This window comes from Chionomys nivalis, chromosome 11 (assembly GCF_950005125.1).
Source record: "Chionomys nivalis chromosome 11, mChiNiv1.1, whole genome shotgun sequence".
Lineage (NCBI taxonomy): Eukaryota > Metazoa > Chordata > Mammalia > Rodentia > Cricetidae > Chionomys > Chionomys nivalis.
Window position 1 is genome coordinate 82,078,537 of NC_080096.1, and position 27,203 is coordinate 82,105,739.

At 51.2% G+C, this 27,203-nt stretch overlaps 1 protein-coding gene across 7 annotated transcripts in view; it reads right to left on the reverse strand.

Moving 5' to 3' along the window:
- The window catches only part of Rgs3 (regulator of G protein signaling 3), a 119,700-nt gene that overhangs the window by 63,045 nt on the left and 29,452 nt on the right, over positions 1-27,203 (reverse strand). For 4 of the 7 annotated variants that reach the window (XM_057783703.1, XM_057783704.1, XM_057783707.1 and 1 more), the window contains exons 6-14: positions 22,752-22,812; positions 21,701-21,791; positions 21,463-21,518; positions 14,408-14,489; positions 13,154-13,259; positions 12,239-12,590; positions 11,875-11,914; positions 6,901-7,097; positions 3,931-4,014 (exon numbers count right to left, since the gene is read on the reverse strand). In XM_057783703.1, coding sequence (XP_057639686.1) covers positions 3,931-4,014; positions 6,901-7,097; positions 11,875-11,914; positions 12,239-12,590; positions 13,154-13,259; positions 14,408-14,489; positions 21,463-21,518; positions 21,701-21,791; positions 22,752-22,812 — 1,069 coding nt within the window. Of the gene's footprint in view, positions 1-3,930; positions 4,015-6,900; positions 7,098-11,874; positions 11,915-12,238; positions 12,591-13,153; positions 13,260-14,407; positions 14,490-18,558; positions 18,731-18,756; positions 18,805-21,462; positions 21,519-21,700; positions 21,792-22,751; positions 22,813-27,203 lie in introns of those variants that run through there. The other 3 variants (XM_057783706.1, XM_057783705.1, XM_057783713.1) reach the window with 3 other exon arrangements.

Below are 27,203 nucleotides of genomic sequence, written 5' to 3' on the forward strand. Positions count from 1 at the left end.
AAGGAACTGCTGTTCTAGGCAAATCCTCATGTTCCCAGTCAGGGAAGGTCTGGCTGTTACCTCCAGACCCATAGGGAAGCTGGCAGAAGAAAGTTTGGAAGAGGAAGTCTCTGAGCCTAGAAAATTAAAACAAAAACAAAAAAAAAATAAGGCCACAGCAAGGTGAGAAAACCCTAAGCCTCTGTTCCAGCCTGGTTCCCACAGCTGAGAATACGGTCTAGACAGGAAGTGATTAAGGCATGAGAGAAAACTCCCCCCAAAGGTCGGTCAGGCAAGGGCAGGGCTGGCACAGGGCTGGAAGCAAGGCAGATGGCAGGCATACCAGAGCAAAGCGTGTGACCCCTGCCCCCCAGCATCCTATGGGCAAGGGCCTCACCGCCCATTGTCCACACTCCAGTTGCCTGTGTCCCACCATGGGCCCGGGGGCCTTTCGAGTCTCCACTCTCACTTTCTTCCAGGACCTGCGTATTTCCCAGAGTTCAAAGATTTAGTCACGGAATTCTTTCAGCTCGGACAGAGGGTGACTTCTTCCCAGTGGCCCTAACCAAAGCCTTCTCCTGGGAACCCGGCCATAAGCTAGGTCTGCAGACAACAGCTTGGTGCTTTAGTTAATGGTAAACCCGATGAGTCAGTGTGAAAGTGAGGGTGTGTCGTCTTGGGACCTGGCACAGCTGACGGAATCCTCAGTGAGCAGGACTGTTGTCAGGGTATGTGTATAGGAGGCTGCCATGAGCACACGTCTTTAATTCCAGCACTCGGGAGGGAGGCTGAGGCAGGCAGTTCTCTGAGTTTGTGGCCAGCCTGGTCTACAAAGCAAGTTCAGGGACCGTCAGGGCTACACAGAGAAAGCTTGTCTTGTAAAAATATAAACAATGAACAAACAAAAAACGCCACCACAAATGCCAGCCTGATCTGGATGTGCAAGCAGCAAGTTTGTGACTTCTAGATGGGAGGGGCAGAGCAGCGTGTGCTGCGGTACTGGAGCTGCTCCCAAACATCAGCATGCTCAGAGAAGAGACGCTGGGGTGGGGGTGCGTTCGAGGAATGCAGATCTCCGAATTGCTTACCGCTTTCCAGCTAATGACTCCACTGCACGGAGAGGCTGCCGTGCTCCCTGGAGACTGACTCCTGCGGCTCGAGGGTGCTCAACCCCTCAGAAGCTCCCACCCGTGACTGCTGCTTTCCATTTACAATTGGAGGAACACGAGACGATACCAAAGCCCTCCTATGTGGCTACGATCTACTTCAAGAAGAGATGTACTTAATTTTCTTGTCCTCAAACCACCTCTTTCAATCTTAAAGATGGAGTTTCTTTTAGTTCTCAGTCTCTGAAGATGCAGGAGGCAAGGATGTGTGTGTGTGTGTGTGTGTGTGTGTTGGGGGTGGTGAAATGCTACTGTAGTTTTGTTTTCCTTCCTTTGTCTTTTACAAACACACCAAAAGCACCAGGGATCATGGAAAGCGTTACCCAGCCAGAGAACCAAGTACTAATTCTGGCTCCATTCCCCACCAGGCCTGGGGTTCTTGGACCATGGCTAATGTCAAGCAAGTCTCTCACTGTGCTTCTCCTCTCCTCTCATTGAGGACACTACAGGGCTAATTTGGGATCATACATGTAGCATGCATGAGCCATAAAGAGTAGTAAGTGCCTGTTGTTTGTGGAGTTAATGGTGATCGAGACAAAAAGGAGCATACCAGACATACGAGCACATTCCAGGTGGCTGCTATCCCTAACTGGCTTCTTCTGGTTACACTAAATATACAGTCACAACTCTGCAGTTCTGACCCTGCACACCTTACGTGCACTACACGCATATGCATGGAACCCAGCCCCGAGAGACTTCTCGCTCTTAACACCTAGATCCCCTCTCCCATGGGAGCAAGTTGGAGGTAGACAGGACGAACTCCCTAACACAGCGGTCCAGAAGTGATATCAGCAGTCCCGGGGGTAAAAGCAGCTAAGTAAGGGGAGAGGGTTGTGGTGAAGGCTACAAGGTGAGTGCAGAGCCTGCGGTTGCAAGGAAGGCTAAGAGTTAAATCAGAGGTCAGGGCTTAGAGTTGGGGGTGATATTAAAAAGCTGGCCAGGTAAGAGGAAAGACAGGGCTCTGGGCCAGTGTGGCAGGCCACTGGCTCCGGGAGCCCCTGAGAACACGTCTCAGACACCATTGTCCTTTCACATAGCCTTGACTCTGACGCAGCTGACTGCGATAGACTAAGTTGTCAGCCTGGATGGCTTTCCTCCCAGGAGACTCTGGGCTACCATACAGACAAGGAAGGAACCAACAAGACTGTAACTTGGTGGCTGGGGAATTAACCCCTCTGCCAGGGTAAAGCCACAGCTGATCCTGTAAATGAGAGAGGCTGAGCATAGTTAACAGCCTTGGAGATGCCTGCAGGGTTGGAGGGTGGCTGGCCAAGTCAAGTGACCGAGAACTCCAAGAGCCAAGGTCAAAGCTAAAGTCAGAGATGAACAGAGCAGGGCTTCAACCACGGGGTAGGCAGCACAGGAGCAGCGCACAGCCCATCTGTCTGGCCAAACCGGAGGAAGGCACAGAGCGTGTGGTCTCTCCATTGGCTTGTCCCATGGCAGCCCGGAGAACGAACCAACCTCAGCAGAGACATATCAGCTTTTGTTGGGTTTCTGCCACTGCTCCATGAAACCTAAACGAAGGAAAGTCAATGGGCTTCTCCTCCCCGGGACACACACACACACGCACACGCACACACACACGCACGCACGCACTCTCGGGAGCGTGTCCTCAGTTTCTCACTGTTCTATAATCTTTTTCTCAGTAAAGCCTGCGTTCTGCTTTCCATACTTTGACGAGTCTGCATCCATTGACCTTCTTTGACCTAACACAGAGTTACTGTCCTAGGTCAATCTTTGATGATTGACTGCTCCGGCATCTTATGCCCTTGGGTCATGCACAACAGGACTGTGAAAGGCCCCATCACACTGAAAGACCAGAGATCATCAGCACGGGAGGAGCAGGACTACAGTGTCCCCAGGCAGCTGCCATGAAAGAGGCCATGCTCATGTGGAACATAGCAGCTCTGATCTGCTTGCTTACAACTAGACAAAAGCCAAGCCAGCTTCATGTGTTAGTTTCAGCCATACAGAGTGACCAGGACAAAGGGGCTGCAAGGGGCCAACCTCTGACTCCGCCCTTTGCCTCAGACATGTACAAACCCATTACTCAGATGGAAAGATTGACGAGGAAGGCAGAAGTCACCAGAAGCCAGAAACAAAGCTGGAGCTAGATCTAGGCTTCCTGATCTTTCCACAGGTCCAAATTGCCGTTCGTCCTGGCTTCGAGCCTGAGCTTCAGCAAGCAAGCACTCTGCCCTCACCCAGGACCTCCTGGTAGCACGGTCAGATCCCATGGCTCCAGCATCTCTTACACTGTTTCCATCCCAGCTCTGAGCTGGAACCTGGCCAACTGTGTGGGTGAAGGAGGTTGTCCCAGCTAGAGATAGGCTAGATGCAGAAGATGGTGATGACACAGGCCTTACCCCTGACCCCTGCTGATGGGGCTAGAGGTGGGGGCAGGGAGGGGGGGCAGGGAGGGATGCCAGTAGCCTGAGCTCTCAGGAGGGGGTCTGGGGTTGGGCTTATACAGAAAGACTCCAAAATTCCTCTAACAAGTCTCTTTGGCTTGTAACTTTAAACTTCTCAGGTACTTCTCTCAGCTTGGTTAAAGGTTCATCTTTCTCCTCCTTAGAGGAACTCAGGATAAACAATAAAATGCCTTTACAGCCTAGAGGTATGTTTTGACCATATCAGTGACCGAATCTTAGAGGCAGTGAGATTGCCACTTTAACTAGTGGGCAAGCAAAAGCTGGGTAGCCACTCGGTAAGGCCTTTGGTCTCCACCCTGAGGTTGCAGAGAGAAGGAGCAGGAAAGCCAGCCCGGCTGGGCGCGCCTTACCTGGGAAGCTGTGTTCCTCCCCTCATACAGCAGCAGTTCCTCTGACAGCAGGAGAGTCCGGGCAGGGTTACAGAGATCTAGGGGCTGAAAACCAATCACGCTGAGTGGGAGCACAAAGGGCAGCTTGCCAAAGCCGGATCAGAGGGAGAAGACAAGACTGCCCGCCCTCCTCCTAACCCTGACCCCACGCCCCTCACACCCACAACGGAAACAGAAAGAGTGCTCCAGTCCTGCACAACCAGGCCTGACCCAAGGAGCTGCTCTCGCTACAGGAAGTTCAGCCACATGCTCAGCGCCTTTGCAGTCCTCCCCGTGCCCGCCCCCACACCAGACTCCTAGGCCCTCCCAGCCACACAGGAAGGTCTCTGCCGTCGATCCCAGGAGGCATCTTGAGAGCCCAATGCCAAGAGACTTGGCCACTCGTGCGTGCATGTCTCTTCAAGGCCAACTGGGCCCCTGCCCTGCTCAGGTCCCAAGCTGAGCAAACTGCCTCCTTCACCTCATCCGTTTCCCCAGCAACCAACTCCTACTCAAAGTCCTCATCCCACCACCCTGTCCAGTCCGGCTCTGACTGACCACCCAGAAGCTTATCCCATGCCCCACAAGTCCCCGACCTCAAGCAGGGGACTGCAGAAAGATAAAGAAACAGCATCGACTATGCAGTCCAGCAGGGATGGAGCTTCCGAAGGAGAGCAAAGCGGGTCTGCTCATCAAGCCAGGTTGGTGGGACGGGGTGGTAGGAGCACCACAGTAAGAAAGGGGTGCAGCGGCTTCTGGGTGGGCAGCTGCTGGCTGCTCCTTTGTCTTGGCAGGTGCTCATTCTCTAATTCTTTGTTTTGTACATGTAAGTGTTGCGCCATTTTTAAATCTTGATTATTTCTTTTTTCTTTCTTTGTTTGAGACAGGGTCTCTCTGTGTAGCTCTGGCTGTCCTAGAATTCACTCTGCAGACCAGGCTGGCCTCTTCTCAGAGCTCTGCCTGCCTCTGCCTCCCAAATGCTGGGACTAAAGATGTCCTCCACCACTGCCCAACTTGAATATCTCACAATTTAAAAGTTTTCAGTTTTTAGAAGTCTAAAAACCAATTTAAACTGGACGTGGTGGCACATGCCTTTAATCCCAGTGCTCAGGAGGCAGAGACAAGTAGATACATATGAATTCAGCCTGATCTACATAGTGAGGTCCAGAACAGCCAAAGCTATATAGAAAGCCTCTCAAAAAAAAAAAAAAAAAAAAAAAAAAAAAAACTAAACCTAGTTTAATTTTTAAAAATTGTGCTATATCTATTTATGTGTGCGCACACATACACATATATGTCTATGTGGGTGGAGCAGGTCTGTGCGGGAGCAGTCAGGGCACAGGTAGGAAAGAGGCAGGGAAGTTTGCAGAAGTTGGGCTCTCCTTTCACCTTGTGGGTCCCAGGGACCAAACTCAGGTTGTCAGGCGTGGCAGCAGGCACTTTTCCCCACTGGGCCAGCTTGTTAGCCTTAATTTGTAATAAAAATTAAAAGACAAAACCAAATATAACCAGGTAGGTAATATGCATCTATAAGCCCAGTGTTTGGGATGCTGTGGAAGGATGGTGAGTCGGGGCACCCAGTCTAAAAAGTCAAGCGCTGTGTATGGCCTGGCGGCTGTGCGGCACAGCAGGAACAAGCGGAGATGGGGAAGTGGTGTGGAGCAGTGGTGGGAAATAGAGCTTTCTATATTTAAGAATGTGTAAACAACCTAAACATTCATGTATGTGATATCTGAATGACAGAACTAATAAAGATTTGAGAGGGAAGAAATACAGTCCATTTTTAACATCCACCACTCGATAGCTGTCTAAGCTGTTTCCAGTTCCCTGGAATCGCGACTACAGCAGCAGTAAAGACATGTGCAAGGGTCTTTGTGTGAGAAATGGAGACCTTTGGACACACATTCAGAGGTGGTACGGGTAGGTCATATGGTAATTATATATTGATTTTAAAAGGCCCACACATTGAAAATGTGGTAACCATATGCAATGAATTTTATTCAGACAGAAAAAAAATAAATTAGGGTATTTGCAGAAAAATGGATAGATCTAGAAAATATATTAAGTGTGGTAACCCAAACTGAGGAAGACAAATATGGTATGTGCTTTCTCATATGCAGAATCTAACTTTAAATGCTTTCATTATATATACACATGTGGGTGTAGGTATGGGTCCTATAACCAGAAAAGAAACCTCAAGAGGGGGGACAAGACATACATGACATGAGGATGGGAAAGGGGGGACAGGACATACATGACATGAAGGTGGGAAAGGGGACAGGACATACATGACATGAAGGTGGGAAAGGGGGACAGGACATACATGACATGAGGATGGGAAAGGGGGGACAGGACATACATGACATGAAGGTGGGAAAGGGGGACAGGACATACATGACATGAAGGTGGGAAAGGGGACAGGACATACATGACATGAAGGTGGGAAAGAAGTTATGATGGCAGAAAAGTATTGGGGATAGGGGTGTGGGAGAAGAGGATTGGGAAAGGATAGAAAAAAACAAATTATATTTGAAAATGGCATAACAGAACCTAAGACTTTATGTGCTGATGAAATCATTGACAGGAAGCGGAAAAGAAGGAAGGAGAGAAACAAAGAAGTGAGAAAAGAAAGCGAAGAGGTACGTGACTCCCGAGGGTGGTTGCTGGCCAGATGTGTGTGCCTGAGCACGGGCAGACTTGGAGTCACACCTTTCCCACCCCAGAGGAGGAGGGGTCCGGTAAGGAAAGAGAGGACCCTCACATGATTCCATGCTTTTCTGCACTTTTTCTGGAGGCTTCTGCTTCCCTGATAATCTCCACAATATGAAGTCATTTTCCTGCCCCCAGAGGAGGCCCCGGATCCTGGATGAGGCTCCACCTTTAGCCCTGGAACCAAGGTCTGCCTGTGCTCACTTCCTCCTGAGGGAACCCTGGGGCATGCCACAGGCTCACCTGCACAAAAACGGGGAACACCAGGACTTTGGGGGCCAGGGTGACATAGGTGCCGTAGCTTGAATGCGGGACATGTGGTCTCAGGGCTGAGCAATCTTGGTAGTTGTTGTAACCCTTCATGGTCTGCACTGTCTTCATCAGTCGGGACTTCTTGCCCAGGCCGGTGTACGACTTCCCTTTAGTGGTAGTCCCTGGTTCTGTAGAGCAGAGGTGGGGGGCAGTCAGTCCCTTCCATCATCCCACATAAGAACAAGGAACAAGACCCAGTCAGGGAACCCTGTGCCAGCCGGTCTAGCCTCAGCCTTAAGGGATCCAGAGCTAGGCAGGAGCCCCCAGCCCACAACTGTGACGGGGGAGTTACCCCCAATCCACCTCCAGTGACCCAGGCATCAAAACAAACCTATCTATTAATCAGCTCAGCACTTTTGGAAACGAAGAAACTGTCTAGGCATGCTGGCACATGCCAGGAACCCCAGAATCCAGGAACCTGAAGCAGAAGACCCCCAAAATCAAGCAGCCTAGGCTGTATGACAAGACTGCATCTCAAAACAAGAGCAAAACCACAGTGCAATGAGTATTAACAAACTGCCCAGGTAGGTCTGACATCACTGAGGGCTGGAGAGATGCTCAGCAGTTAAGAGCATGGCCTGCTCTTCCAGAGGTCCTGAGTTCAATTCCCAGCAACCACACGGTGGCTCACAACCATCTGTAATGAGATCTGGTTCCCTCTTGGGAAGAGATCTGGTCAGTTGTCCTCATTAGCTCAGACCATGAAACCCAGTATGGACAAGTCCAACAGAACCGCCATGTACGGGATGCTCATGCATGTTTCAGCACAGCCAGGGCAGGACTGCATTCATTTCTGACCTCACTGAGCCTCCAATCCCACATGGAGCATGAGTCGGAACAGAGGGGGCCTCACAAGGGGTAGGGCATGTGATTATCCTCCTGTTTCCATCCTAACCCGGATCTCCTGCCCATCACCTCCCAGGCCCTACGGACACACGTCTGTCCCTGCAGTATGCAGGATACTTGTCCACCACCATCAATTTGTCTAGAATAAGAAGTAGCATTTGTGTGCTCTAGAGGCAAGCAGCGGGAACAAGCCCCAGGGATGGGACTCACACACACACCTAGGCTCCTCCCTAGGGTGCTGTTGCCAGGGGAAATCAGCCAGGTTCTCCCTGACTAAGGAGCCCAGCCTGGGTCTCAAAGCCCAGGCTTCCCCTAGCATTCTGCAACCAGTGAACAGGAGGCCTGACCCAGCACCACCTCAGGGAAGCTCCCCACCAACACAAGGCCACAGCCACAGGCCACAGGCGGAGGAAACAGCCCCGAGGGTTTGGTTTCACACTTGCTGCCCTCCCCCACCCCCAAGGCCCCTTCTCACAGAGAGGTGAGAAAAACATGTCAATGCCCCCACACACTCCCCACCCTACCCCACCCCCGCCAAGTGATCCCAGCCATCACAGACTGGTGGCAGCAATGCTCCCTGACCCTCCCCACACACACACACACACAAGTGACCAGCCATCACAGACTGGTGGCAGCAATGCTCCCTGACCCTCCCCCCACACACACACACACAAGTGACCAGCCATCACAGACTGGTGGCAGCAATGCTCCCTGACCCTCCCCACACACACACACACACACAAGTGACCAGCCATCACAGACTGGTGGCAGCAATGCTCCCTGACCCTCCCCACACACACACACACACACAAGTGACCAGCCATCACAGACTGGTGGCAGCAATGCTCCCTGACCCTCCCCCCCACACACACACACACAAGTGACCAGCCATCACAGACTGGTTGTAGTACTGCTCCCTGACCCCCACAAGTGACCAGCCATCACAGACTGGTGGCAGCAGTCAAACCACATCCTGTCTATTCAGGGGGTGGCTTAGATGGTAACAATGACGAGGCACCCAGATGGGGACAAGAGGTACAGAGGCAGGGAAGAAGTCCCCCAGCTTCTCCTCTGACTTGGCCCTGGGGCTTGAAACATTGCTTGTGCAGCAGCCCGGCCTTCCACTGGAAAAATCCAACCTGTGTCTCAAGGTCTGTACTAGATTTGAGCTGGACAAGGCACACTAAATGTGAGCGATGAGTGACTTCTGAGTCAGAAGCGAACTGTGCAGACTGTGCCACGGGAGCAGACTCCTTCCCTATCTGTGTGGAAGCAGAGACTAAATACCTGCCTGTCTCGCCTGGCCCAAGCCGCCAGCTAGACACTAAAAGGTTCCATGAGAAAAGGGGCTTGGAGGGCTAGGCTGGTATGTGATGGCAGAATGGGTGACCTCCTACGCTAAGCCAACCACCAGTGGTAGCATGACAGAGAAGACCTCGAGGCCCGGAAACATGCCGTGAGTGAGGCTTGGAAGTAGGCAGACTGAGCTGGCATGGTGCAGTCTGGAGCAGAGAAGTAGGGTCTGAGGCCAACCAGACCAGAATGAAGGAAGGACACAGTCCAGTCCGCAGTGGAGAAATCTAGGCACTGGGCTCTAAGTTGAGACTTATAAGAAATTCCTTTTCTTTCTAGGCCCAGATGCCCAGCCCTGTTAGAGAACCTTAGTCACCAATCAGCCACCTGACACGTCTCTCTGCGTCCAGAAAGGGGGGGGGGGGGGAGACAGCTCGGTCCCATTATCCAGATAAGGAAATGGGGTTGGGCCAGCTGCCCAAGGTCACTGAGCTCGTAAAGGGCAGCAGGCAGCACCAGCGCAATCTAGGTGCGGTCACTCCCTAAAGCCACACCGCCACTCCCTTCTGGAGCTGTGGCGCAAGGGGTGTGGCTCTCCGGAACTCATTTTCAAAGTTATCCTTTTTAGAACTGTCCAGACTGCAGTCCGGTTGCTGAGCCCCACAAAGGCAAACTGATATCTGGGCTGAACCCCAGTCATCTCCACCCCTCTAGCACCTGCTTCACTGACCAAACACAGTAATTACACGGCTTTGCTTCCAGCTTCCAAGGCGAGCCCTGGCAGTCTCTGGCTCTGGCTCTGGCAGTGGTGAATCTGAGGTCACCCTGCCTTCACAGAACCGCCATAGCCAAACAAGCACTCTAGGCTCCAGAAAGGCCTCAGATCCTGTTAAATGCAAGATGGCGACATTGTCCCTGTCCCTACTATTCAAGGCAAAATGAATGAACTCTCCTTCCTGAAAGGCCACCTCCTGGCAGGCTAGAGGAATGTCCCCAGGGTGACAGCCCTAACCTCTGAACTCAGGACTTAGTGCTGATGTGAAGCAAAGTCGAGATCTTGATACACGGCCTGGAGAGATGACTCAATTGGTAAAGTACTTGGTGTGCTAACCAGGTAGACCTGAGCCTCATTCCTGGTACCCAGGAAAAGTCAGGCATGGTGGCAATGCACTGAGGAGGCTGAGGACCCCGGGCTCACCAGCTGGCCAGCCCAGCTTACTCGGCAGTCTTGGACTCTTGTGACTGCCGACGGCTCCTGGGTTTGACCTCTGGCCTCCACATGCATGCACATCCACACCCAGACAAACAGGCACGTAAGATCTTGACAGAAGGAATTCAAAACACCGCCACTGTTATTAATGCCGTCACCTCTTCCTTTCTTGTCCCTTCCCCTGAGGCTTGGCTAACTGTGCCCTTCTTGACTCTGTATTTTCAGAGAGGAATAAAAGCACAGGCACACTTGGGCAATGATCACACAGACATCGCTAGAGCCTGTGGAAAAGATCAAAGAGCCCATGTGCATATGCCCACCCAGGTGACTCATTTCTCCAGGTCCCTTCCTCAGTGGCTTGCTTTCAAAAACATACAAAAAACTGGAGTCATTCTCCTTAGCTACTCTGCCAAAGTTCTACCAAGTTTCTGTTGCTGACAGGTCCTGGATCTGATGCTGGGCCCACAGAAAGAGACCAAGTCCAGCCCTGCCCCTAATAAAGTCACCATTTAGCAGTGACATATTCCCTCTACCCTAATGTGCCCACTAAAAGCTTTTAGACACTTACTGTTGAATCACTATCAGAGTTCTCCCCAGGAGAACCAGCTGCCCACAGGCCCCAGGAGGGAGAGGAAGGGGTGCCTTCCATCAGCAGTCCTGAGCCTGATAGGAGCCCCTCTCTCCAAAGGCCTGAGTACCCACTTTAAGAGTCACCTTCTTCTTACTAATGGATGGAAGCTCACAGAAAGAAACCCGAGAGAAGACCACTCTCAAGGAAGGTCGTGGGTGTTCTGTAGGCACAGAAGAAGGGTTCAGTCACACTCGAGGTGAACTTACAGGCCATGTGGCGAGGCTGTCTTCAACCTTTCAGACCAGCTGGACCTTTGGGTCAGAGCTCTGTGCAGGGGTGTGAGGGCCTAAAGGTAGCCCCCACCAGCTCCTGTACAGAGAGATTCATCTCCAGGCTTCCTGAAGAAGTATTTGCTTTATGCCAGCTTCCATTTCTAGCCCAGAGTGTGCAGGCCAACGGAGAAGAATGGATTAAACAACAGAGACCTCTATGTGGTTCAGAGGTGGCATCTTGCACTGTCTTTCAGCATGCAGGTAACTACACACAACTGTTTCCCCAGAGAGTCCTCCAGACCAGCCCCTGAGCAGCGAGCACTGATCCTGTTTTCTAGGTAAAGAAAGGAGGCTCAGGTTCCACAGTGAAGAGTCCAACCTGTGGCCTCACAGTGCAACATTCCAGGACTGCTTTCCACGCAGGTTCAAGCATGGTGTCTCTGGCCCCTGATAGATACAGTTGCTCAGAAACACTGGCTAACAGCCAAATAAATGCTAAGCACTCGTCTCTTGGATGGTTCTCACGGATCCCTCCTCTACCGCCTCAGTCCTGACCTTAAGGAAATACATACTCATCCAGGAGGCTAAGGGGTCTATGTCAATATGCTTGATAACCCCAACTCCATCAGAGAGGCCTCTGAACTCAAGAGCAGGAAGTTGGGCCCGACCTCAGCTGACCTCAGCTGCCTCCCTAGGCACAGTGGACAGCTCACCTTCGGGGATGGCATCCTCCTGATACACAGGCCGCAGCAACTGCAAGGGAAAGACAAGAGACCCAGCTTCAGTCCCAAGAATGGGGCAGAACAGCCCAACAGGCAGCTGCACACAGGCCTGGGCACAAGAGAAACTCTTAAGGGGCGAAGTGGAACAGAGCTGAAAGAGACTTCATGCACCGTGAAACTGTGGCCCTTTGAGATACCTCAACTTCCTTCACAGCAGCTTGCTCCAAAGTGCATTCCATGGACCACAAGAATGGAGGGGCTGCCATAGCAGAGGTCTCCTCACAATCCATTTTGCAATTGGAGACTTTCTTAGCCCACCACAAGGACCCGTCCACATTCAGCTAGCTATCCATACCTGGCTTCCGGGATTCAGTGGGGCCAGGATGATGTAGTTGGGGTCGGTAGGGGTGGTGGCCCGCGACAGCGCAGGCAGGGTGTGTTGGCCGCTGCGCTTGCCCACTTGGGTGTAGCGCTCCCAGCCACCAAGCAAGAGCCCATCAGAGCTGTCGCACACCAGGTGGCAGCTGTGGCGCTGCTCAGGACGGGATGGGGCCCCATGGGTGCAGTTCTTCTCCCTCTTGTTAGGGGGTGACAGGAGGTCATGTGTGGACTTGCAGGAAGCCCGCCGCAGAACTCCACCGTCCGGCCCTGGCTTGATCTGGGGGACCACACGCCACACGAGCAGGATGATCTCACCAGGACAGCTCCTGAAAATCCCACAGAGGAGTTCAGACTTGGGGAGACCAGAGTCAGTGAGTGCAGGAAGCCTGCAGGACAGAGAACAAGTGAAGGAAGCCAAGCAGGAGCAAGCAAATGCAATTTTCATGGAATCTTCATTCTAGAAGCAGGAAAAAACAGACCAATAGGGTGCTACCCCACAGAGGCAAGGAGTGTGAACATTGTACAGAATCAACCTTAAAATGTGCAGTTGAAACATCTGCACTGTCTACACAGCCTTAAACAAAGGGTTTAGCCACTCAGTAGCACTATTAGCTGAAGCAGAACCAGCCCCCTGGAACCATGGCAGGAACCACCGAGTCTATTCAGAGAGTCTTTTCCTGCTGTTGGCTGTGGGATCAACATTCATCTGAGCCTGAACCTTCCATTTCCAGGCCAAGAAACAGATTCCCCGAGGAGTGATGTAAATTGCTCACAGCTGGGCAAAGAGCAGACCAAGCAGAGCAGAGCAAGGCAGTGTGCCCAGGGCTGGGCGGGGAAGATATACCATCTGCCGCCCACTGCCGCCCACTGCCGCCCACTGCCCCGTCACCGGATCTCGTGTGCCAGCTCCACACATTTCCAGTGCTCCACAGGCCTCTCATTCAGTTGTAGCAGTGTGTCCAGCTGCTGCAGTCCTGCCCTCTCTGCTGGGCCCCCTGCATCAATAAAGAAAAGCCACTCAGCGACCACTGAGGCCTAAGACTTCTTCAAAGAACCTGGAGTCCTTTGCTTCCCTAGTGGCAATGGGCAAGGACGCTCTTCTCTCAATGGCTCTGTCTGAGAAAAGAGGTGCTATACCAGGTGCTGTTGAAGGCAGCACCCGCCCCTTTCTCCTCTCACCCTAGCTGCAGCACCCCATCCCACCATCCCTCTTCAAGGGCCTCCTGCAACAGTAAGGAAGTGATAGCTTTTTTGGTGCTGGTGGAGGGGTTTGCAAGAATGTGGGAGAGGGTGGAAGGGAGAAAGAACATATGTGCACATGCTTCCGGAAAAGCATATGTGCACATGCTTCCGGAAGAACATATGTGCACATGCTTCCGGAAGAACATATGTGCACATGCTTCCGGAAGCCAGAGGACAACCTCTATACAGTGTGCTTCCTCAGGCACTGCCTCTCACTGGCCTGGGATTCATCATGTAGGTTACTCCAGTGAGTCTTAACCATCCTCTTCTTTATGCTTCCCCAGTAGTATAATTATGAACATAAGCCACTATTTTTTTAATTTTTATTTTATTTTTTGCGTGGGTTCCAGAGACCATACTCAAGTTCTCACTCTTACAAGTTGAGTTCTCTACCCAGGGAGTTACCTTTCCTCTGCTTATTTGGTTGTTTCTTTTTGTTTGTTTTGCTTGAAGGTTGATTTGTTTTTGTGAGGAGCAGAGTTTCATGATATAGGCCAGCCTAGCTTTGAACTTCCAGTATCTGATTCCAGAATGCTCCTGTGTGCAGGGGCTACAGGTAGGAGCCACCACACCCAGCTAGGAATATTCAGCGAAGTGGACTGCTGATGAGATGAAAGCTCCTCCAAGGTTTTCATTAGCTCTCACAATTTAAGCTTAGTTCTTCTTCAGAAACTACCAGGAATCAAAATACAACACCTATTTTCATTTTGTTAAAACAAACAAAAAATGGGTCTATTTTCATAAACCTCAGATTCATCTGTGGGTCATTTAAAGATACTATTCTTTTCCTTTCAAAAGGCCAGTCCCTGATCCAGTGTGAGGACCCCTCCAGCTCCAATCGTTTGCAAGGTCCAGCTGCCCGGTGGGAGGGTAGGGCTGGCATCCCGCGCTGTTCACTTACCAGAATCCACGGCCTGAACTCGAACTGGAGAATCACAGCAGATGGTGAAGCCAAAGCCATCTTTGCCCCTCGGGATAGTGATCTAGGATACAGCCCTGCCCAGTTACTCCAGAGTTCTGAAGTTGGGAAGCCTCCAAGCCCCACCCAGAGCCACCTTCCTCTCCACAGGAACCAGGTCTGAGGAGGAGCCAGCCAGCCTCTCTCTGCTCCTGAGAGCCAAACCAGCTGCCAAGAGCTCAAGCAGAGGGCAGAATGATGGCAACCAGGAAAGGACAAACCTCGCCCCTGGGTCCTAACAGCGAGCTGTCTGGAGCTGTACCCCTCTCCCCACCGAAGACCAGCTAGCTGCCCACCTCCCTCTCAGCGTCCTTTCCCATGGAGGTCTTGGGATCTTGGCCCAGGGTTTTCCTTGTGCCAGGTGGGTGGCCGTCCTCCCAGAGCGCCCGGGAGGGAAGACTAGGACATATTCTCTCTGTCATGGTCAAGGGTCCGGGGAAGAGTGTTGGGGTTCACAGGCACAGGCAGAGCCAAGGCCTCCTGGATAAGCCGGCTCTAACCACGGGCTTCATTCTGCCCGCAAAGGGCTATGTGTATGGGAGTGCCTCAGCTTGAGCTTTCAAAAGTTCTGCTAAAGGACCCTTCCATCCGGATGCTCTTTGCAGATCAAAACTGTGTAGCCCAAACTCCTGCTCTGTGTCATGCCCTGCCGAGGTACATGGAGCAGGAGCCGCCAGAGGGGGAGAGGGGGTGCTTGGTCTCTGGCTACTGGAGAGGACAAGCCAAAGAAAAATAGGCCATGACAAGCAACAGAGGAGAGAATAGAACTGTATAACAATCAGGCCTGTGTGACCCCAGACACCATGCCTGTGAGTGGCAGGTATTCAGCAAAGGCTGTGACCGTTAGGGTGGTAACAGCGTCTCACCTACAGAATGTTCATGGCTGGGGTTTTGGAAATGGCTTAAGGCAGTGGCTCTCAGTCATCTGAGTGTTGCGACTCCTTCACACAGCTCCTCGTGCTGTGGTGACCCCCAACCAGAAAATTACTTTCATTGCTACTCCACAACTGTAATTTTGCTACTGTTACAAATTGTAATATAGATATCTGGTATGTGACCCTGTGAAGGGTTATTTAGCCCCCTAAAGGGGTCACAACCCCCAGGTTGAGAACAGCTGAGTGAGCAGTTAAGAGCACAGCCATTATTCTTGCTAGTGCTAGCACCTGAGCTCTAGGCCCAGCATCCATGTTAGGTGGCTCCAGCGGGGGTCCAGCACCTGTGGCCTTCATTTACACATCCCCATGCACATATAAAAAGATAATAAAAAAAAACTTTTAAAATAAAATCTTCAAAAAACAAAAAGGATGGTTCTGTGTGAGATGATTAAATCAGAAAATGGCTTCCGAGGGAGTCCCAACAAGCACGAGAAAAGGTGTCCTGGCCAAGAAGAGGAAGAAAACAGGGCAGCAGCCTCGGGCACTGCCTGCTGGCTCTTAGGGCTGGATGCCTGTGTCCACCTGATGGCAACCCAAGGCCAGGGTCAGCAAAGGGGAGCAGGCAGGAGCCCAGAGCGACAAAAGGTCCCCGAGGCTCTGCTTCCCACCAGTCCTGGGCCTGGATTCAAAGCAAGTTTGTAAAACAGGAAATCTGACAGACAAGGGGGCGGGAGAGGAAGCAGGAAAATACCCTGTTCCCATAAGAATTCTGGGAAAACACACAGCTAAGACAGGAAGAGAAGGAAAAAGTGGGGAAAAAGCTAAACAAAGCTAGGCGTGAGTGGAATGAGGGAAGAACGAGAGCCCTCAGTGCCAGGCCAGCAGAGGCCCGGAGAAGACAGCAGGAGCCACTATGTGGGACTAACAGGGGACTTGCCACCCACCCTCCATGCCACACAGACCCCTTCCAGCCCTTCCCGAAGCATAGGGTGCCAAGGATGACTGGGGGGTGAGCCCCAGCTCCCTGGTCTCAGGATGAATGTGTGTCCAGACAGGTACAGGAGCCTCTTCACCTCCCCGAGAACGATCCCACCCCGTGAGAAAGCAAAGGAGTGGCAGGAGAGGAGAGGACTGCAATGGAGGCAACACGATGTTCTGGCCACCATGACCTCTGAGCACGCAGAGGGTGGTATCCAAAATCCCAAGAATCTGTCCATCGCTACACCCCAAGGGAGAGACTTCAGCAAGCCCATTTTACAGAGAAGGTAATCAAGGCCCAAAGTGAGGGAATGCTCCCCTACTCCTCCTCTGACCTCTTCTGACTCTGGGACCTCAGCAGCTCCTGACAGGTGTCCTTCCCAGGGTGGTTCTTCCTCTTGCCGCCAAGGGCAAGAAGTGCCATTGCTCCTGTGTCTCAGCCATGCCAGCACCTGCCCAGTCTCTGAAGTTCTGCCACACCTAGACTCCTGTCCCTAGCTGCCGGCATTTACTGACCGCTCCCTAGAGATGGGCAGCACACAGCCAAGCACTCCATAGGAGCCATCCTCTTGCTCACACAGGCTTGTCTATTTCACTACTCCTATTTAGGGACAGGGGACTATGAATTGCTCAAAAGAGGAAGCTAAAGGGGACCAAGCTGGACTAGAACTCTGGTCCCATAGAAAATTTACTGCAGTCAGCTCTGCCCCGGCTTCTAATGCAGAGGCCGTCTTACTCCGAGCCCAGAGCTGTGGGTCCAGCCCATGTGTGCACCAGGTCCTACTCCGACCACTGACACAGCCCAGTCTTCTGGCCCCCTAACCCAAAGACACCTAAGTTTCATTATCTTCCACCTGGTGCCCACCCTGCCCCCACCACCTAAATGTTCTGTCCAACTGCAGGAAAGTGGGGAGCATAGATTGGGGAGAGCAGGGCAGGGCCTGAGAGCAGGGGAAGGTTGGGAGAGACATCTGGATACCCGAGTGACAGAGGCAGAGGTTCAGGGGACCCTGTGGGCATCTCCCTGTGACCGATAGGACCTAGAGTCTATAATGAGGGCCTTCCCTGTGTTTTAAAAGTAAGAAAATTTGTGTGCTCCCTCCAGCTTGGACATTACCCAAGTCTGGGTGTCTTTTACCTTTACACCCAACCCATTTCTATTTTATAAGAAAGAAAATCCTAGCTGGGTGGTGGTGGCCCATGCCTTTAATCCCAGCACGCAGGAGGCAGAGGCAAGCAAATCTCTGAGTTCAAGGACAACCAGGGCTATACAGAGAAGCCCTATCTCAAAAAAAAAAAAATAGGAAAGGAAGGAAGGAAGGAAGAAGAAGAAGAAAGAAAGAAAGAAAGAAAGAAAGAAAGAAAGAAAGAAAGAAAGAAAGAAAGAAAGAAAGAAAGAAAGAGAAAAGCCTAGTTTTAAAAGAGTCTTCGGGTGATCGTTACTATCAGTCTGACTCTGCCCAGCCGCCCAGCCCAGGAACTAAGAGGCAGACTTAGTGAAGTGGGTTCTCAAGACAGCAGAGAGGAAAACTTATGCATGCACACAATATCCTATCTCACACAGAAGCACCCACAACATGGAACAAATGGGTGCAACTGGCCACCAGAAACAGGAAGGTCAGAAATACTGTAGCTCTCTGGAGTCACTCAACTCCCCAGCCCAAAACCATTGGCAATCTCAGACCTGAGATGCTTAAAAAAAAAAAAAAAAAAAAAAAAAAATCACCACTTCCCCAGATGATAAAAGCAAAAAAAAAAAAAATCAGCTAAATCACCTCATCAAGGACAGCAGCCAGTGGTAAGGATACATAGAACTGGCCTCAGCTGCCCATGACATGAGGCTTTAGGTAGCAGGCAGGGCCACTGGTCCAGTCGCTGCCCCTAACTTCTTTCCACATCAAAATAAGCTTGCAGGGAACAGGAGGGGGCAATGAAGACCTTGTGGGGAGAGAGACCCTATATGGATGACCCTCCCATCCCTGACTCCCCGTGATCCTATATGGATGGTCCTCCCATCCCTGACTCCCCGTGATCCTATATGGATGATCCTCCCATCCCTGACTCCCCGTGATCCTATATGGATGACCCTCCCATCCCTGACTCCCCGTGATCCTATATGGATGATCCTCCCATCCCTGACTCCCCGTGATCCTATATGGATGATCCTCCCATCCCTGACTCCCCGTGATCCTATATGGATGATCCTCCCATCCCTGACTCCCCGTGGAACCAAGCACCCACCTGCCGGTAGCGGCGTTCTGAGCACACCTTGCAGAGCCCATGGAAGCGGTTCATGGCTGCGGGTCCTGCCTTAGCTGCCTCCCCATGAAAACCCAGCTCTCCCCCCAGCAGCGGGAGCCTGCACTGCGCCCTGTCAGCCTGGCATGACCGCCCTGGGAAGCCCGCCCCACAGAAGAATGGCAGGAAATCACCTCTCACCTCCCCGAACCCTGTCTGCGCTGTGTGCCTCTGCAGATAAGCCCGAAGGCTTCCTGAAACCTCAGAATGACAAGGAAGAGGGAGAGTTTTATATTAAAATTCCTGTCAACTAGTTAGTATTCCTCAGGCCTGGCGGGGAGAGGGCGCCTTTGTTCTGGCTGCATTCTCTGCCCTGGGCCACTCTGTGAGTCCAGTGTTCTCACAAACACCCCTCACTGCCTGCTGGAGGGAAACTCAAGCAGAAAAGAAAAAAACAAAAACCACGCTGTTCTGTAACAGCACACCTCCCTGCAAATCCCAGGGTCCCCAGGAACAAATCCAGTGGACTAACCCCGGGGGCGGGGGGGCAATCTGGGATGCCCTAAGCACTGTAACCAAGTCAGGGAACACAAAACATCTGGAGACTGATGGGCACTCGGGAGCTACTTTTCATTCATAAAGTGTGCTATGTAAAGAGACTAACGGCACACAGATGTGCAGTGTGCTATGTAGAGAGACTGACGGCACACAGATGTGCAGTGTGTTCTGTAGAGAGACTGACGGCACACACATGTGCAGTGTGCTATGTAGAGAGACTGACGGCACACAGACGTACAGGGTGTTCTGTAGAGAGACTGACGGCACAGATGTGCAGTGTGTTCTGTAGAGAGACTGACGGCACACAGATGTGCAGTGTGTTCTGTAGAGAGACTGACGGCACACAGACGTGCAGGGTGTTCTGTAGAGAGACGTACAGCTCACAGACGTGCAGTGTGCTATGTAAAGAGACTAACGGCTCACAGACGTGCAGTGTGTTCTGTAGAGAGACTGACGGCACAGATGTGCAGTGTGTTCTGTAGAGAGACTGACGGCACACAGAAATGCAGTGTGCTATGTAAAGAGACTAACGGCTCACAGACGTGCAGTGTGTTTGTTCTGTAGAGAGACTGATGGCACACAGATGTGCAGTGTGTTCTGTAGAGAGACTGACGGCACACAGACGTGCAGGGTGTTCTGTAGAGAGACTGATGGCACACAGATGTGCAGTGTGTTCTGTAGAGAGACTGACGGCACACAGAAATGCAGTGTGCTATGTAGAGAGACTGATGGCACACAGATGTGCAGTGTGTTCTGTAGAGAGACTGAGGGCACACAGATGTGCAGGGTGTTCTGTAGAGAGACTGACGGCACACATGTGCATTGTGCTATGTGGAGAGACTGACGGCACACATGTGCAGTGTGCTATGTAGAGAGACTGACGGCTCACAGATGTGCAGAGAGAGAGTCTGATAGCTCCAGTCAAGTACTCAGAAGCCACGGGTAGCAAGCTGCTACCATCTCTACAGGGTGTCCGACAAAGGCTGAACCCAGGCTCTTTCCCATGCAGGTCTAACTACCCCAGAGTGTATGAGAGAAAGGATGAGCTCAGCCAATGAAGAGGTTTCCTAGACTGTAAGAGCGCGGGGAGCGTGCCAACATCACGTCTTCTCCATATGCTAGAGACAGCATGACAGTGCACACCCTTTCCAGAGGCACTGTTTACCTCTTGCTGGCTGCGTGGTCACAGTGACATAACACCTGTGGATCTATATGTCCCCTTATCTGTAAGGTGGGGTGGTGACTACCACCTCACAGGAGATGGTGGGAATTAGAACACAACAGTGCCCAAGGAGATAACTGTCCCTGGGAGTTGGATTTGCCTTCTCCCTGTGTCACCTAACAGCTTCTCCAAAGAGACTGAAAAAACTTTGGACAGTTCTTCCAAATCCCTATATAATGTTCCTCTCCAGATTCAAAGCTGGCAGAAAGCCAGAAACTTTCAGGTTCAGAGTCATGGCTACTCCCCAGTCCTAGCAGGACTACCCTGTGAAGATGACACAGCCATGATTCTAGGAGAAACACAGGTTCTGGGGACCTGGGGGAAGGGAGAATTCCGTTACCAGAGGTCAAAAACTCCAAAAGATCCAGTCACCTGTGTTTCCTGGCTCTCTCCCACCCTTGCAAAGGTCATGGATAACTACATACAGGGCAACGGCACACCTTCCCAACGGACGGCACACCTTCCCAACGGATGGCACACCTTCCCAATGGACGGCACACCTCCCCAACAGACGGCACACCTTCCCAACGGCACACCTTCCCAACGACGGCACACCTTCCTTCCCAACGACACACCTTCCCAACGGACGGCACACCTTCCCAACGGTCGGCACACCTTCCCAACGGTCGGCACACCTTCCCAATGGACGGCACACCTTCCCAACAGCACACCTTCCGAACGGACGGCACACCTCCCCAACAGACGGCACACCTTCCCAATGGCACACCTTCCCAACGGACGGCACACCTTCCCAACGGACGGCACACCTTCCCAACGGACGGCACACCTTCCCAACGGATGGCACACCTTCCCAACGGATGGCACACCTTCCCAACGGCACACCTTCCTTCCCAACGGCACACCTTTCTTCCCAACGGCACACCTTCCTTCCCAATGGCACACCTTCCTTCCCAATGGCACACCTTCCTTTCCAATGGCACACCTTCCCAACGGCACACTTTAGGAAAGTCAAGAATCCTCCTTTACAATGCATGACTTGCTGAGTTCCAAGCACCAAATGTTGCCTTCTTCCACAGCCACTTCCTGGGTCAAGAGGCTGACAAAAAGGGGACCAGAAAACCATGCTCAGGTTCCACCAGCCCCAGCCAGGAGTGTCCCCCACCTACCTGGAGTTTCTCCCCACTCTCAGGGTCCCCATTTCCTGGCATTCTCAACAGCACGTCTGAAAGGTGATAAAAGCCTAGTCAGAAAGTTCCCGCTGGCACGAGGGCCCATGCACAAGCCAGTCAGGGACATTTCTGGACTCCAGGGGTAGTCTGGGGTCCTATAAGCACTGGCAAGAAGTCCCAGACTCATGCTTCATTTATTAAGGGTTGGAGAGCGTCAAGGGGCTTGTACACATACCTCTCAAGGGTCGGAGCCGCCGCCTAGCCACCTTGAGGTGCTTGGTCCGGCCCAGATCCTCCCCTAGCAGGTAATACCAGCCACTGATCTCCTGTCGTGAAGAGAAGAAATGGTTAGACCAAAGAGGCAGAGGAAACAGACCAAAGTACCACTAACCCCTCAAAAGCAGCAAAACAAACAAACAAAAATACCTGTAGCTGGACATCATCCCTCAACCACCCAGACCAAGAAGCCTTTCCGAGGTTCTGGACAGAAGTGGTCCTCCCTTAGTCTCTTAACCCTAGAGAACAGCTAGAGACTTGCCTGCCTCCTGCCCCCAGCCAGGCTCTCGGACATACCTAATATTGACCCTGGTAAACAATATGTGCTCATGAAATGTTTGTTTACAAAGCAAAAAGAAAGGAGTGAAGAGCAATGCGGAGGTCACCAAAGCAGACACTCGAGACCTCTGTGCAATCTCCATGAGAAGCACCTTCTCTCCATTCCCACAGGAGACGGAAGTCAAGGCTGCAGCCAGGTGGTCCAAAGGACCTCCACACAGCCATCTCGTGACTTCTTTCCAGGACATAAAGCTAGGCAGCAGGGACACAACACAGGCAACAAGGACATTTTCAAGGCGTGGAGAAGAAGTGCACCATCGCCTACTCAGAGCTTCCAGACTGGGGCTCACTGCAGTGCCTAGTAAGGGCAGGTAAGGGACAGTGACCCAAAGAAAGGTTCCTACGAGCCCACCTTAAGAGAGATGCCATCAGTGCCCGTGCTGCCCCTTTCTGCACCCAGAAGACACATCAAAAGAACCTTTGTAGAGGGGTACCAGAGGTGCCCGTTCCCCTCACCCAGAGCAGGTTAGGAGTACTACAACCCAATTTGGGACTCAAACCCCTAGCCAGCCCAGTGACAACAGCAGCCTGTAATTTAAGCTACCAATGCCTGCCTCAGTGGGACACCATGTCACAGAAAGCAGCTCAACCCAAGCATTTCCAGGGCCAGCACGACTGTAGCCATCAGGGCCTAAGTGGACTATGGCTCCAGAAGTTTCCTGTGAACTCACCTTGTCTGGAGTCAAAAGGGACCTCACCCCGAAGCTCATGCAGCCGATGAGAGCACGCTGCCTAGGAGAAGAGCAGAGAGTGAGTCTCCTGCTGTCTGTTCAAGGACATCTTCTGTAAGTGTTCCACGGTATGCATGCGGCTTCTGAGGGCACCTGAGCATCCTAGGCCTGGGCGGATGGTGCATTCTCCAACACCACAGACGCTCAGGACTACCTGGAGTGCTTTAGCTGTTCTCGTGCTGGGTAGGTACAGAAGGTTGTTCCCATCAGAAACTCTAAGCCATCACCTCAGCTGGGGACATGCAGTAAAAGTTATGATCCCTCGGTTCACATAGCCTTGCTTCACATCCAAAAAGGACCTAAGCAGTTCTCAGGAGGCTGGAGACCAAGTTCCACACATACCCAACACACAAAAGTTACAATGATTCACAATGACCCTGCTGTCAATGGGAAAGAAAGGCATGAACCAAGGTCAGGCTTCATACATTGCCAGACTAGGGTTCGGGGTAAAGTTTAAGCTGGGCTTCTTGGGCAACAGGAGTTAAAGGTGCCTAGAGAATGTCCAACTATCGGGAACTTATTAACAGCTTTTAATAATGATGGCCTTATTCAATGAAACGCCAAAGCTTGCTATTGTCTGAGAAAAAGATCCGTACAAAGCTGCAATTTCATGGGAAACAGAACCACAAAAGACAAACAACAACTGTGTCTGGTAGGTGGGATCGTTAGCAGTTTTTTTCTTCAGATCTTCACAGGAATAGTTGCTGCTTTTGTGATGGGATATAAATGCATTTTATGTACCTCTATTGTACAGCGATTCCATTTCACACTGATATTGAGCCTTTTGTGAGTTTTGGTTTTGTTTTTCTTCCCCTCTTCTCTTCCTACAGCTCCCAACTCAGATTCCTTTGTGGATTGGTTTATTTACACCCAGAAACGCCACACATATTTAGACTGGAGCATAACACTGGCTGCCTTTCCACTATCTGTAGGGCCCACATAGATGGAAGGCACAGTGTTCAAGCAAAGATGGAAGTAGAAAAAAAATCCCTGATGATGTGCCTCCCGGGATGCTGGTCTACAGGGGCCAGGCCGGGAGGTGACTCTGAATAGCACTGCATCAAAGAGCTGCCCAAAAAGATGCCTGAGACTTGAGCTACAGAGTTCATGCCTAGATCCAAACCCAGTAAGTTCAAGGCAGCATCTGGGCACTAGAGCCTGGAGAAAGCTCTACAGGGATTCTGCCGAGCACTCACCCGTGGCCAAACAGAGGTCAAGAATAAATACATATTGTTTGGATTCTTCAGAAAGGGTGGCAGCTTGCAACCTGATAGTTGTAAGCATAACAAAACTAGCTTCTCCCAGGCGGCCATGTCGGGGGGGGGGGGATGACGCAGCACTCAGGACTGGTCCTCAGTACTGCTGCCCGCCTGCCTATCCACAGCCTCAGGGCTAGAGTTCATCTAGCCATCTCTCCTCCTCCAGCTGTGGCTCCTCCTCCTCCCTGGGCCCTCCTAGCATGAATAATCTGCTCAAGGAGAGTCATGCAGCCACCCTAATAAAACATCCCTTCACACTCCTACCCCAGTGTTCTGGAAAGGGGCTAGAGTCACACTAGCAGGCTAGCCTGCCACAAGCAACAGTCACCCAGATGGCTGTCACTGGAGGACAGCCTTTGCAGGCTCTACCCACGTGATCCTAGCAAGTTTGTTTTTCTCATCAGCACGTTTGGGAGAGCCTTCCTTGGCTGGTAGTGAGGCGAGCACACTCTGCACTCATGTTGGCTACACTGCCGATTTCCCCGTCTCCTGGATGGGGCTTAGCTGTAATAAACACTGCCTCTCCCTTCTCTGCTGTAAGTGGAATTTTTATTCCCTGGTGCTTAGAGAATACTAAATGGTTAATAGCCTCCCTTGAGTTTTGCTTCCTGCTAAGGGGCCTCCAGTGATTTCATGATCATTCAGGCAGAGAAAATTGTCACAATTAATGTCCACAAGTAGGAACCTCTCTCTGAGTGTTCTTCAATTAGCCACTTCTGAAAGGCTGCTTTTGAAACCCTTTGGAGAAAGAACTGCTTATATAAGCAGCCTGGGTATTCGGCAAGGTACCAGTCAGTTTACCAACTTGAGCCCATGCTGGAGAAGCCGGCAAATTCCCTCTGTGAGGAGGCTCTGGAACCACGCCTCGGTCACTGCTGACTGCCAAGGAAGGCTTCAGCTCCAGGCTTCTGCACCCAGCAAAGGCTTGACAAATGGGGGAATCCATCATGCCCACGGTTGGCAGGCACTGTGCAAGGAGCCTCGTTATTAAGGAAACAAGACAAACAGGCAGGAATTTGAATAGCAGTTCAAGACAGCCATACAGGGCCTGGCACAAGGTGGAGTGAGATTGACAGATGAACAGTGCAGGCTACAAACTGGAAAGGCGCAAGAGGCAGTTGGGGCTGGAAGGCTTGTAGGAGCCCTAGTGAGCAGAGCTAGAGAGAACGAGGGGAAGGGCTTTTCAGAGAGGGGACCGAGCACTGCAGAGGCTCAGAGTGACTCTACGGAGCACATGCCAGGCAGTGCTCAGCTTCCTGTACGATGAGACACATTGCGGCTTTGGGGAAGGCACGTTAATCTGCTCACTTATGAACCTTGAACTATTTTGTATCACAGGGTTATATAATTTAATCTTTATTTCTAGTTTGATGCCTTAAATCAAGTACATGTTTTTCTATTCACCTTTTCCTTTGGGCTACGTAGCCATCACTAGTCAGAAGCTTTCTAATGTCAGGCCACTATACTTGGCAAAGAGATCCTGTTTGCAAAAGGGCTACTCCAGGGTGATGCCTGCTACACAGCAAAACAGACCTTCCATATATGCAGCTACTGCTATCATAGAAAATTGCATTCTTTAATTATATATATATATATATCTTTTAAAATTTTATTAATATCCTTCTACAACAGTATTTCACATTGATGAGTCAAATGTCTGCCTTTCAGAGAAACAATTACATTTTTCTCCAAGATTGGTCTCTGGCTACAAGTTCGAAAAGTGCTTTAAGCGATATTAGAAGCGTTGGTTTACCTTTCTGCTTATTAACCACCAGGACTTCCAGTTTAGCTCTGTGTGCAAAGCGCCTGAAGAATTGGAGGAATTACTATTACCTGAGCGTGATTACGTCTTCATGGCTCTGCTTCTTTATAAATTGTTATATACATACATATCTATGTTTTTTATATATTACTGAAAAGACATGAAATTGTGTGGAATTTGCTTGAAAACCATCCATTGGAGGAGGGGCGAGTGGGTGGAGCAGAGAGAAAGGTAATCAGCCACACGTTGATACGTTGATAACAGAAGAATTGGGGTTCTGCATCTTCAGGGGTTGATATCTGCCTTCTAGTTTTGCATATCTTTGAAAAGGTCTATAGTTTTGCTTTGTTTTAATTTAACAAGCTATTTTATGAAAGTAGCTATAATTTTTAATACTCACAGAACTTTGAAATTGGACAAAATAGCTTTAGCAATGACTGCATTTTACGAACTAATAAACTGAGGCACAGAGTGGGGAAAGGCTGGCCCACAGCGTCCCAGCCAGTGAGAGTGGTTCTCCTTCACAGGCCCACTGGTTCTCCTCAGCTCCTGCCAAAATGCTGACATGCGCTAAAATCAACAGCTCCTGTGATCAGTGGTGTATGTGCCCGGGTACACATATGTGCATAGGCCACCATGTCACGGGTGCACATATGTGCATAGGCCACCATGTCACGTGTCCTTCTCTGCCAGTTCCACCTGATTCCCTTAGGACAGGGCCTCTCACTGAAGTTAGAGCTAGGCAGGCAACTAGGAAATCTCAACTCCCTTTGAGTCTTTGACGGCCACTGTGCTGGGGCTTGCGTGCTGCCATGCTTGGCCTCGGTGCTGGGGATTCAAACTCAGGTTCTCCTGACTGCACAGCAAGTGTTCTCACTGCTGAAACATCTCCCCAACCCCACCAGGACTTCTCTGTACAGCCTGTCCCTAGTAGGCATCTACAGCCAGCACTGGGAGGATCTTTCCTTCTTGGTGCCTACAGGTTTCAGAGCGTGCACACTACACATTTGATAGGATGGTTTATACAAAGCTACACTACCTGTGCTGAAACATCTCAAGGTTGGAGGAACACGACACTGACAGGGAAGGAGAATGGCTTTGCAGTCATTTGTCACCTGAGGGAGGCAGGCCAGCGCACAGGGATGTGGCGATAAGCACAGACTTGCTTTCTGACTGCCTGGATCTGCAGCTGATTTTTTTCTGCATTCCAGGTGTGTTACTTTGGACACATTACATAACCTTTCTGTGCCTGTTTCCTCTCCCGTAAAAGAAGAGAGTGGGGGTTAAATTAGATAAGGCATGCCATGGGCTTAATGTTCACATAGAAAAATGCTTGTTAAGAACCAGGCATTATATAACCTCAAGAGAAAG